The sequence below is a fragment of the Aedes albopictus genome, chromosome 2, assembly GCF_035046485.1.
Source record: "Aedes albopictus strain Foshan chromosome 2, AalbF5, whole genome shotgun sequence".
Classification (NCBI taxonomy): domain Eukaryota; kingdom Metazoa; phylum Arthropoda; class Insecta; order Diptera; family Culicidae; genus Aedes; species Aedes albopictus.
The window spans coordinates 516,399,611-516,413,384 of NC_085137.1; the positions used below are offsets into that span (position 1 = coordinate 516,399,611).

General features: G+C 36.8%; 1 protein-coding gene across 2 annotated transcripts in view; it reads right to left on the bottom strand.

Moving 5' to 3' along the window:
* The window catches only part of LOC109411447 (ubiquitin-related modifier 1 homolog), a 40,799-nt gene that overhangs the window by 20,696 nt on the left and 6,329 nt on the right, over nt 1-13,774 (bottom strand). The window contains exons 2-3 of one of the 2 annotated variants that reach the window (XM_019684965.3): nt 2,245-2,347; nt 1,818-1,885 (exon numbers count right to left, since the gene is read on the bottom strand). In XM_019684965.3, coding sequence (XP_019540510.1) covers nt 1,818-1,885; nt 2,245-2,306 — 130 coding nt within the window. In that variant the 5' untranslated portion in view covers nt 2,307-2,347. Of the gene's footprint in view, nt 1-1,817; nt 1,886-2,244; nt 2,686-13,774 lie in introns of those variants that run through there. The other variant, XM_062854578.1, reaches the window with a different exon arrangement.

The window sequence follows — 13,774 nt, forward strand, 5'->3', positions numbered from 1 at the left end:
TTCTTATGACGAACATTTGTGGTAGAACAAACATTGCAGTATTTTGACTAAAGGAATACAGAATACAATACAAAACACAGGCTGTAACGCACATTCAAATACATAGAAAACAGATTCTCGCGCCAAATCTGTACAATTGCAATTATACCGACAATTAATATGGAGCTGCTACCAAGCATCTACAGTCAGACTCTCATATTCCAATTAAGGCGTGAGCAAGAGTGTTACGTCTGTTTGTCTGTGTTCAAATATTCATGCCAAAGCTTAATAAAAGCTTTCCTGTGTATTTGTAAAACACTTTTTACAACTAACAATTAAGTTGGTACATAACATTACGCTACTCCAAATTTGTGTGAACAAAACCTGAACATAGGTTATATGTGAAAATAATTCAAATGTTATTCAAAATTACGCTGAAATAATTCTTCATAATGGTGCCTGATAAATGAGTGATTGTTAGTTGGGCATTCGTGGTGGATTACTGGTATGATTTCGCTCAATATTGTTCCGAGATTTCTGGAGAGGTTCTTAAAAATCTATTTTAAATTGCAGGTAGTTTTTGCTTTTTTACAAATTATTTTTAATATATTCATTTCAACTGGCTAACTCATGAACGATTACTAGATAAAAATATAAACAAACATCCATCAAGATGTTGTTGACAAATGGTCCAATCCTGCGAGTGTTGGACGATTAAGTATTGCTCCAAGGATTCAATAAAGAAATATTTCCACAAAAACTCCACCGCGAACTTCTCCAGGACTGTCAAGAGAAAATCCTCAATGTGTACCGCAGAGAGATTCATTAAGATATAGAATTCATGTATGGATTCATTCAGAATTTTCTCCAGATTTTCTTTCAACAGTTCCTCCTGAGATGCCATGAATATTTTCAAATTATCCACTCAAGCAGGCAAGAAGCTTACAGGAAGTACAGCTACGTTTCCGTAAAAAATGAGGATGAAAATAAGAAATTTCATTATAAAAATCTTCAAAACATTATCCAGAAACTCTGCAAACGTAGAATAATTGCAATTATAAGAAAGATCTTACTCGATTTCTCCTACAGTTACCACAGATATTTCTTCAGGATTTTTTTTTTTAAATCTACCAGGATTTCCACCAGAAATTTCTCAGGGAAACCGTGCCTTAAGGATTTTTTTGCGATTTCTCAAGAAATAATCTAGTAATTATAGTACAAACTTTTCCAGAGATTGCAAGGTTTATTGCTCCAAGAATTCAACTGGAAAGGTTATACTCAAGGTATGGTGAGAGTTCAACAGAAATTCTTTCTGAGAATTCGATGATTTCTTGATGGAATCAGAAAGAATCTCATCCATCAAGACTTCTTTTAATCCAAATATCTCCAGCATTGCATAAACTCAACAAAAAAAAACAAACATTATTTTGACAACAAAAAGCAATAAACATTTGTTAAAAAAAACAATATCAGTGGTTTAAATCCTAAACAGTGCCAAGTCGAATTTTTGCCACTCTATTGTTCTGGTGTAACACTTTTAATCGATGTATCACAGGATTAAAAATTCAATGGCCTTTCGATAGCACGATGTGTAGATTCTAGCTTTGCTTAACTTTATTTGCATTTTTAAAATTTCTTGCCGGATAAAAGGTGGGCTTCTTACAAAGATAAAACCTGGTTTAACGAAGACCACTCGGTGAGGTGTATTTTTTTCATAAACCATTTCCATAACGCATGTTTCTAAAAGTAACGATCCCCTGATTTCACCGTAGTCGTAAAATCAACGCCTACTTCGTAATAAACTAGGAAAAATAAACAAAACGTATTTTTGCACTCACCAATCTTGGATCCATCCAACGGAACCTCATGTTCCTTGACTCCTCCGAACAGCGTTTCCGCGCCACCACTGTCGTCCCGCCGCACATCACGATAAACCCGGTGTTGTCGATTCGATACATAATCGGGATAAAAAATGTACAAAAGATCGCTCGATTAAAATTAGCTCGTAACATTTTCCATGTTCTTCATGTATATCTTCTTCATTCATCACGCCTACTGCCTGCGGTACGATTAGAGTACGCTTCCCAGTACACAGTTCTTCCTTTGATCTCTCTCTCGATCAAAGATCGTCACGTAACAAGTAGGCATAGGCAGGCACATACGCACGGTCGTGAAAAACAACTTTTTGGCAAATTTGCACTCACTCACTCCACTACTTTCATTTCAACCCTGACACCGGTGCACAGTAAGATAAAAATGGCTCACCTAAACTCCACCGTAATGGTAGCGCCGGCGGAGATCACTTCCTCGTCGATCGTATCGTCCATGGTGCGGCTGTTGCTGCTGCTGCTGCTGCGGTAACGTTCCACTAAGGTAGCCACGGTTGAAGAATAAGAATAAACACGGATGGTAGATCTTTATATAGTGAGTTTTCGGCGCAAAGGTGGCGTTAAGGGTCGGAAGGGTAGAAGATTCGCGCGGTTTGGTCACAAACGGAAGGAGACTACACACTGGGTGCACACAAGATTCGCCACGTTCCACCACCGGCCGAAGTAGACTACTAACTGAGCTTCGGCGCCGAATGATGGTTGGTTTTTAAGATTTACAGATCGTGAGAAAATATTGCCGCCGCGGCTGCCGAGGAGGGCCCCGAGATCGTGCGTGATTCTCTGCGGCGGCGTGCTGATGTGTAAACGTGTGATGCGGCCCATATGACCGAGGTGGTAAACGTATAGCTATGCAGCAACATCATACCGGAGGGGTTGGATTCGAATGCTGGTCTGGTCAAGTCAAGGAAGAGGATTAGAATATAAACATTCTTGATTTTTCAGGGTATAAGCTATCTGCACATCTACTACACGATAGACGAATTAAAAATGATCAGTTAAAAAAACTCTCAATGAATAACTGTGATAGTGCTCATAGAACACTTAGAAGCAGTCTCTGTTCCAATGAGGATGTAAAGCCAGAAAAAAGATGACTTGTTGAAATGCTAAAGAAATACGAACGTGCATCGTCAGTCTTTGACGAAGAAAGACGGGGTTGGATTGAGGTTTTTGAAGGAATTGAATTGTTTGTGTGAGATTTTAATTTCTTTGAATTCAAAATCCAGAAACTCATAATACTAATATTACTAATACAAATTTTAGGGTATTTAAACCACCCCTAATATTTGTTTTGATCGTAAAAATATCATGATATCCTAATTAAATTGTCTTTACCAATGATTGCACAACAATCAAGTTCTAAATCTTTCCCACATATTGCACACACAAAAACCGAGTGAAAAAACCTTAAACCACAGACAAACAGACGTAACACTCTGATAATTCTCATCGTACACCGATTTAACGGTCTTTTTCAAAATTTGATATTTGGCCAACTGCCCAACCGTGGCGCTCGCATAGTTTTTGTTCGAGTTTGACATTTGCTCACTACCGCCACCTAGTTGGTGGTCGGCCAAACTTAGTCCTTTTAGCATTGGGCGAATATGTTTCCGTGACTATGATTTGAATCGAAAAATGTTCGAAGTGTTACGTCTGTTTGTCTGTGCTTAAACTTTTCATAAAATAAATAAAATCTCTATCAAATTATGCCATATTGGACCCCGCGAGGTCCACTATTGGGACCATGTTAAATCGGTGACAATAGTGGACCACTTGGATTTAACCTACACAGAAAAAAACTGTTGTGTAATATTACATCTGAACTGCTGCAACCCGATCAATACGTCGGTTGCATGAATATTACTTCGGACGATGTACATATAAGAACAAAACATTTTACATCAAAACGATGTAACCGTACATAGGAATCGTGATTACATTGATTATTTTACATCCGAATGAATTACATCGTGCGGGTTGCATTTATTTTTTGCTGTGTATAATGGACCCCCAGACTTGTTTACATTTACAAATTCGTTCAAATAATCAAATTATCGCTTTTCAGACTAGTTTCATCACATGGAACTGCTGTCTAGGGACATGAGCCATGGTCTCTTGGTGGAAGTTTACCGATAGAAGCAGAAAGCGAGAAATTGTTAAGGGGTCCACTATAGCTTAAGGGTCCACTATTAGATAAAATATCCTATCCTTTGTCAACAGGTGTTCATCCTGGAAAACATTTTCGGCCACTTTTGATTCAAATTCATACGCTAACACTTCTTTTCGTTTGTCCTATGTAGATTTTATTGAAATGTGGACATGCTGTATTGTAAACTACCGCTTTGTTAAAATCACTTATTTTATCTTTTGTAGATCCTAATAATGACTTAAGTTGACAGTTCCTGCTACTGAAAACTAAATCTATACCCAAGTTTCTGAATTTTGATTTTAATGGTTTCGATATATTATCATCAAAGTTCACCGCAACCCTTTTCAACTCATCTTGTTCAGTAGCAAGAGTTGTCATGCTTTTTTATAAATAAACCTTTTTTTTTTCTTATCGATAATAGCCTTAACTGTACTATTGTTATATCCATTGAACCTATCCGTTTCAAAGATATAGTCCATTTTCTTTTGTTTGCCTATATCACTTAAATGTAGAGTATGCATCCTGTAAATCATATGAGGGAAAGCTGCCATTTTGTGCTGATAAGAATTATTAGAAGTTCTGAGGATAACCCTCTTAGACCAAGCCCACCCGTGGGCTTAATACTACACACGCAACAGCACGTCGTTAACGATTTTTAATTTCGTTATCAACCCATTTTCGCACCGGTCGTTCGTTTCCATGTGAGTAAAATAATGATCGGTCGCCTTTGCGCACCGGTGGTCTCTATTCTCTCCGTATCATCGGTTTTTTGCACTTCTGTAAATCATCGCAATATTGTGTGTATTTCTATGGGGTTATTGCAAATCTTATTCAGTATAATAATTTGTGCTCATATTATGAAAGATGGGGTTTTGGATAAGACTGAAAACTGTAAGTAAAAATTTAATTCAAATAAATAATTCCCTTGGAGATTTGTACCAGTTTTGGTGCGTTTAAAGATATAATTTTCTCAATAATTTATGATTGTATTTAATCCCGGAATTCAAGCAATCTTTTTTTTAAATAATATGTTTGTTGCTTACTGTATGACTTGTAGGTTGAATTTTTATCTAAAATAATATCCATCTCTTCAATATTCATGTTGCCTTTCTCGCAAGAAATTTATCTGAATTTGAGATTATGAGCATCTTTTTTAATAATTAGGTTTATTGAATAATTACATCCCTTGGATTTCCAACACATTAAGATGTCTCCTTTACAACTTCGCGTAGGTCAAGATTCTTGAATCCTGGTCATAGTAGAAGCTGTCTTCTAACAGTCTGCGATAAGTTTGCGCAACCTTTTTTCATTAACGTGTATTTTAACATCAGCTAATTCTATACTCAGTCTTAACCTTTTAGTTACAAAGCATCACTCGCAAATCTTAATATATATTGCGATCTTTTGGATGCTGGTAAATGAATATTTTGTTGGAAGCAGATTCTATGTGCTTGAAGTAGACTGCGTATTTGTCAAAGTACATAATGAGCCCACTCTCCTTTTTGGCACTTTATACAACAATTGTTGTATTTTAACATCCAACGCCTTGCTTTTTCTATAACGAGGAACCTACAATATGGCAGTCCTGCACGCCGCCTATTTTAATTGATGAAACTTGGCAGCTCGACTACATTTTTTAAGATTTTTATCGGTATGATTTAGTTTTTACAAAAAGAAATAACTGTAGTGTTTCTATGATATCTGAGTTGAGTTAGGTACAGTCAATGTATCTTTGAAAAATCGTAACTACTCTTATCTAATCTCATACATACGCGGAATCTCCCTGGAAAGCAATCGTGTTACTTTTCTTGTCAATACTGATGCTTGCAGCATATCAGAGATATGACACATGCATCAAAGCGGCCTGGTCTACTGCGTTGTATTTACGCGCAAAGATGATTCTTCGAAATACTTGGGGTACAGAATATTTTATTTCGGCAAGGTACTTCTCGAATTTACGGGGGAGGAAGGATGCGTGGACGGTAAAGTTACCCATTTCGCACACTTTCTTCCTAATGTCTAGTTTATTTAATTTATATTTTTAAATTTATATTTAATAAACCACCCACTGACGACCACCATTTTCAAAAACAGCAATCAAACCAAAACTCTTTTGCCTTTTTGAAATATACACGACAAAACGAAACGCGAGGCACAGCTCTTTCAAAGTGGAGGATCTCAGCCCGGAAAGTGAAGAAAGAAAACCCTGTGGTCACTTATTACCGTCAAATAGTTTCTTTTCGGGTTAGAAAATACACACATCTTCTCACCGGAATCTGCGTCGGATGACGATAATTTTGAAACTTGTCGGAACGAACTTCGCGAGTTAAATATTTGGACATTTTTCTAAATGTGCGAAACTAAGCTTTACTTGCTGCGTAGAAAACCCGGCTCAAACATGTACGTGTTAAAACAGCAAAACTCACTGAATCACTATACATTTCTTCAAATATTAGTTTCGAAACGATCGGCCGAATCAAAAACTAAAGGTGCGATTATGAGCAATCGTAACTATTTTTAAGAGAAAATCAATACATTTTCGATATGCATGATCCTAAAATTGGCGAAGAAGCGAAAACTTAATTCATAACATACTTAAGCAAAGCTTGTCAATTTAAACCTATTATTTTTCTGCGTTTGTATTGTCACTCTATCACAATTCTATGTCAGACAATTTGTTGTGTTATTCGTGTAACGATCTATGATATAGACTGTTTCAGAAATTATAAATACACTAACGATAACCTGCCATTTCAATTTGAGCACATTATCCAAAAAAGTTTCTTCTAGCTCTTATAGTAAACATGCTAACGTAGCAAATAATACCAATTTTGTTGATGTGTCTGGTAAAAGTTAAAAAATGGGGCTCTGTAAACTAGATGATTAAAATTTGAAGTTGCACAAAGTGGTCAAAAAATGTAGCACAGTAGAAAAGAAAAAAATCCCGAAGATAAAATATTTAATTTCCAAGCATAATAAAAATTGCTGTATCGATAATAAAAGATATTTCTCGATTGGTAAGAGTAATTTTTACTGGAATATTTGATAAAGAACTACCATTACGGGCCTTCTCATAACAAAAGTTTTTGTTTCAAATTTCTCAACACCACCAGTAGCAACAAACGTCAAGCAAACGAATGACTTAATTACTGCTTACTGCATTCGTTTTTATGGTATGACAAGCTTTGCCATCTGAAGCATTGAATGAGCTGAAAAAATAAGTTTGTTTAGATTAAATGCATTCAGGAAAGCTAAGAAACTGTGTGGTAGTTCTTATGTTCCGTCGAAAACCTTAAAAAATGAGAAACTTGATCTCCGAAAAAAAGTTGTGGAAATGCCTTAATCGATTTTTCCCAAATTTTGATCGAGGCATTCCTTAGACAACTTGTTGAGAAAGCGAATGTGATAAAAATTTAGATAATTTTTGGTATTTAGTGAAAAATAATGTTGAAATAATTAAAAAACACCTTTGTGCAAATGCAAATTTGAAAAATTAAGTTATTTGTTAGAGAACTCGACTGTTCTTTAAAATATCTACTCAATTGAAAGGAAATATGAAAATATGGAGTACAATATGCTATACTCTGAAAGAAGTTGGTAAATATCATTAGAACAGTTCGTTTAATTTCTGAAACAGTCTATATTGATTGGTTGAAAATTTCAAATATTTGATGCAAACTAAAATAAATTCCTACCTATACAAAACAAGAAAATCATTCTCTAGAAACTATATACCTAGAAACAAATTCATACTCATGTTCTTTCGTCTTCTCTTTACGCTACCCAGAGAGCTAGAGGCGAGAGATCGCACGAGCCTACGGATAGAGACCGTACTTTGCGTGTCTCTATATTCTAAGCCCTGCTACGAACCGTACGTAAACTTTTCGCTTTCGAGCCCTACTTAGCAGCGACCGGTGCGGTTCGCTTCTTTGTTCGGGGCTCTACTTAACGTTAAAACGCTTGATTGAGCCCATGAGTGGGCTTGGTCTTAGAAGCAGTCTCTGTTTTAATGAGGATGTAACGTAAGAAAAAAAAAAGAAGACTTGTGAAATGCGAAAGAAATACGATCGTGCATCGTCGGTTTTTCACGAAGAAAGACGGGGTTTGATTGAGGTTTTTAAAAGAATTGAATTGTTTGCGTAACATAAACATCTTAATTTCTTTGGATTAAAAATACAGAAATTCAGGATTCCTCTAGTAACTCCTCCAGATATTCCTGGAGAATACATCCAGGCATACTCCAAGAGATTACTTCAGAATTTATCCTGGAATTTCACTAAAGATCTTCCAGGAATCTTCAAGGGTTTGCTCCAGAAATTCCTCCTGGAATCCTTCCAGAATCGCTCCGGGAATTCTTCCAGGGATGGCATCAGGAATTCCTCTCGGGAAAATTTATTCAGGGGTTTTTTCCAACCGAAAAATCCCAAACCTTCCATCAGCAATTTCTCCAGCGAAGTAGAATTCTCCAAGATGTCATCCAGGAATTCTTTCACGATTATCTCCAAGGATTTGTAGGAGTTTAACCACAGAGAAACAGACGTCACACTCCCATCGCCTCCCATCGATCACTTTTTTAACGGTTAATTCAAATATTCAGTAGTAGGTCGATTGACCACTCGCGGCGCTGGTATCGTTTTTGCTCCTGCTTGACGTTTGCTCACTACGGCCATCTAGTGGCGGCCCGACCAAACACAGTACGTTTAGCATTGGGCGATTACGTTTTCGTGACGATGCTTTTTAATGAAATTTGTTCTAAGTGTTACGTCTGTTTCTCTGTGCTGAGAGTCTCTTTTTCTCCAAGAAATCCTTCAAGTAGCGCTTCATTGAGTTTTACCAGAACTTATCCAGAGATTACTGAATATAGGAGTTTTCTCAGGATTATTTTGAGGGTTCTCGAAATTCTTCCGAAAATTTGTCAAGGGTTTCTTCCAACGATTGCTCTGGGACTTATCTTTGGATTCCTTCAGGTTTTGCACCAGGAATCTCCTTCCAAGTTTTGTGCAGGTATTTCGCCAGAAAATTCTCTTGGAGTTTCTCCAAGAACTTTCAGCAGTTTAAGTTAATTTAAGGGCATCTTCACCTTTCTTGAATTCCTTTTAAAATTGCTCCATGAATTCTTTTAGATTATCGTTCAAGAGTTCTTTTCAGGAAGCATGCCACGGTTTCATGTTGAAAGGTCTTTGAGAAGATCTTTCATGGTTTTTCCTTAGAAATTCATTTTTATTTTCTTTCAAAAATCCGTACGAGAAGTCTTTCAGGAAATCATCATAGATTCTTTCAGAAATAATTTCAGAATTCTTCAGAAAGTTCAGAGCTCCTAGACAAATATTTCTTTACAAAATCTTCTACAATTTTTTCAAAGTTCCCATCAGAAATTCTTCCGGGAATTCCTGTAGAAATTCCTATGAAGATTGTTTCAGAAATTTGTTATGGGATCCCTTCATGAGTTGGTCCTTTAAGCAATCCTCCTTCCAAAATTGCTGTTTCTTTATGTTTCATCAGAAATTAGTCCAGGATTTTGGTTTTAAAATCTACCAAGATTTTTTTTTTTCAAAGACTCCTCCATCGATTTCTTTGGGAAATTACTCCAGGGCTTCTTTTAAATATTCCCTCAAAAGCTTCTCCAAGAATCCCTTTAGATAAGTGTCCATTGGCACATTCAGAAACATTACCAGGGATTACTTTTGAAATTCTTCTAGGGATTTGTTTAGAAAATCATCCTACAGTTTTCAACAGGGATTGCTACAGAAACTCTTTCAAAGATTCTTTTATAAATTGTTCCAGTTGTTTCTTCACAATGTTTTCCAGAGATTCCTTCCGGAATTCATGCAGGTATTTCTCAGGTATTAGTCTATTGAAAATTTCTGCTGGAATAATTCCAGGAATTCATCCAGAAAATCTTGCATTAATTCCTTTAGGGATTCATACATCATTACTTCCAGTGATTCAGGTAGGAGTTCATACACACACACACTTAGTTGAGCTCGGCTAATTTTCATTTTTTTTGCCGAGATTCGCACAGCCGAGTGCTCGGCAACCTGAATTTAACTGAAATATCGGCAAAAACAAAATTTATTCATAGCAGCACCTATAGGTGCCGCTGAAATCAAACTTCAAACGTCAAATGTTTAGCCGAGAATCAGCAAATGAACTTTAACCGACATTGGCACAGCCGATCTCGGCATTCTGTTTCAAGTGTGCAGATTGATTCAGGACTTTTTCTAGATGTTTATCCCGGAAATTTCTCCGGTATTTCCGCTAAGGACAACTCTAGGAATTTCTTCTCGGATTCTTTAAGAAATTATTTCAGAAATATTTTCAATGCATTTCTACTGGAATTCATTTAGATATTTTTTCTTTGCAGGCATCTTAACTGGAGATTATCTTGTCATGTCTCCACGAAGTCCTTCAGAAATATGTTCATAAAATGCTCCAGGAATTCTTTCAGAAAATCCTTCAAAAATTTTATCAAAGAATATCTCCAGCGATTTCCCTTAAGATTCATCAATATATTTTTCTAGGCATTTCACCAAGGAGTTTCTCAAAATATTTCTTCAAGAAGTTTTTCAGAAATTTCTCCTGGAATTCCATCAAGAATTTCCCTGGGACTTCTTTGGTTATCCCTCTAGAGCATAGGTTCCCAAACTTTCAGGTGCGCGACCCCCTTTTGCCAGCAGACGAACTCTTCGCGACCCACCATAGAAATTCCCTCATTTTATGTCTGTAAAATTTTCAAGTGTAGGTAGAATTAGCTTAATGATAGAATAGACATTAATTAAAAAAAGTAAAATATTCTATTATCCCTCGCAACCCCCTGGATGAGGGCCAGCGATTCCCGTGAGGGATCGTGACCCATAGTTTAGGAAACCATGCTCTAGAGATTTATTCAAGAGCACTTCTGGGATTTTTACATGGATTATACTGGTAATTTCTTCAGATAATTCTACAGGAGTTCTTTCAGAAATCTGTGCTCGGATTCCTTCTGAAATTCCTTCAAAAACATCTCCAGATATTTTTTTCAGAATTTTATGGATTTCTTCAGGACGGGATTTCTTCAAAAGTTCTACTAAGGAACTTTCCACCTCTTCAAAAATTCCTAAAAAAAAAACTACAGAGGGTTCTTGTAAACTAAAAAATCCATGGGAAATTTATTCAGGTTCGTTTGTAGAAATTGTCCCTGCGATTTCAGCTGAAATATCTCCTGAAATTCTTTCATAAATTCCTGCAGGAGTTATTTCAGTTATTCCTTCAAAGATTTTTTAAGAAGTTGTGGTAGGCATTGGTGAATGTTACAAAACTAAAAAGGAAAAAACTAGGGTTCAATGACAATTACACAATAAATTGTTGCAAAGAGAACAACATCTAGTCAGTTCCCTACAAAAGTTTTCCCAGAAATTCAAAAAAAAAACAATAAAACTGAAAGAACTCGTGAAAGAATTTCCCAAGAAATTTTGAAGGAATTGCCTGAAGGAATCTTTTAAAAACTTTGGGTTTACCTGTGTAGATTCTAAGAAGAAATTTTTGAAAATTTTCTAGAAAGTTTCCCGGACAAAGATTTCTGAAGTAGTTTTTGGCATTATTTTTGGAGAAATGCCTAGATAAATGCCTAGGAAAATACTTGAAGATTTTTTTAAGTTACCTCCTTAATTCCTTAAAAAAAATAATGGGAGCTTCTTCAGGAAATATGGAAGAAATGCCAAGGAAAACTGCTTGAGAAATGTCTGGAAGGATTCTCTATAAAAAAATAGATGCAGAAATTCTTGAAAAAAAATGCAAGCTTCAAGGAATCCCTCAATAAATTTCTCAGGAATCCCTGTAATATTTTTTGACTGAATCCTTGGAAGACATCTTGAAGATACCTGTGGAGGAATTCTTAGAAGAAATGTTTATTCAATTCTTAGACAACCAACATATTTATAGATTTTTTTTTTGAGAAAATTCCTTAAAAAATTCAAAAAAGCTGCATAGATTCCGGAGTAGTTCCTGCAGGAATTTATGAGATAATCTTGGAGAAATTCCTGAAGAACTTCCCGCCAAATTTCTGAAAGAAAAACCCTAGAGGAAAATTTTGAAGAAGACTTTGGAAGAATTCCCGGAGAAACCCACGGAGTAATTTCAAGAAAAATTTATTGAAAATAAATCTTGTAGAATTCCTGGAGAAATTCAAAAGGAATACTCCGGGAGGAAATCTGATAATATTACCATAAGAAATTTCAGAAATGTTTGAAGAAAAACATGGTTAAATACATGTAGCATTCCTTGAAGGAGTTTTCTAAAGAACCCCTGAAGAAATCCCAGGAGAAATTTCATATATTTGTTGTAACTACACACTAGAAAATCTGTTCTAGACTAGCCGTTTTAGTATCACAAATTGACTACATTTCACTACAAAATTAACTAGTTGCATTATAGTTCATAATTCAACTCATTTTGAATCGGCAATATACCCAACTAACAATCACTCATCATTCAACAAGCACCTTCATGATGTATTAATTCAGCATGATGCTGAATAACATTTGGATAATTTTCAGTTACAACCTTTGTTTGGAGTTTGTTCACACAAATTTGGAGAAATTATAAAGCATAGTGTTGTGTGTTGGAAATAAAAACACAGGCGAGGCTTTGTTCTCCAAACCCAGGCACTGACTGATATCGCTACCAGCTCAGCGCCTCTCCTTTATTCAATCTAGGTATAACTTATTTACAATTTATTTCCATTCAGGGATGGGAACACTCACTTGCAAAGAGTTACACTCACTTGCTATTTTCTCAGCTCAGAAGCATGCAATCAAGAAACGATGTATGGACGACTTATGCCTTGTGGATTTGTCTAAAAGTTTGCCGAATAGAGTTGGGGTCGCACATGCATACCAAAGATCTGTCACGTCTGTCGCGGCTGTAAAAACAACTCTCCACGAGGTGAGTGTAATTTACATTCACCTCGTGGAGAGTTGCCTTCGCAGCTCCCTCACGACTTCGGTATGCGTGTGCGACCCCAACTCTATTCGGCAAACTTTTAGACAAAATCCCAAGGCAGAAGTCGTCCATACATCGTTTCTTGATTGCACGCATCTGAGCTGAGAAAATATCAAATGAGTGTAACTCTTTGCAAGTGAGTGTTCCCATCCTTGTTTCCATTTACCTACCAGTTGATACCTAGCTCTCCACTGAGCTGTGTGATGCACCTCCAAGAATGTACCTACCATTCAACACTCCTCCTCATCACACACTCCCAGATCTGACGCGTCCCGAGCTTCACCTGGCCACGTACTCCTCCAGCCTACCGAGCTCCTCCTTAGCAACCGAGCTACCAGACTCCTCCTGGCTCCAAGCAGACTCTGCTACCAGGCCCTGGCTCCAAGCTACGTCTGCTACTAAGAGGCTACCAAGCTCCTCCTGGCTCGAAGCGTCTTCCGCCTCGTGCTCTTCTGCAAAGTTTCTTTGATTTACTTGTACTGCAGGTGGATCACAGTAAGCTTTGAGCTTTGGACTTAGAATTGGCTTGTACTGCAGGACGATTCTAACCAAAGCGTACGCCCCTTGCGAGAAGTTTACTGAATTGAAGTTCTCGTAACGCGGGAGTTTCAAAGAATAAACTTCTGGTTTAATCTTTGGTGGTCTGTACTGCAGAACGTCAAAGAAAAACCGGCAAGCTAAACCAACGTGACGTCGTAAGATCGTTGACGAGTTGCGTCAACGATATATGGAAATGACAGTTCAAATGGCATTCACCGAAGAAAGTTTCTGCCAGGAATCA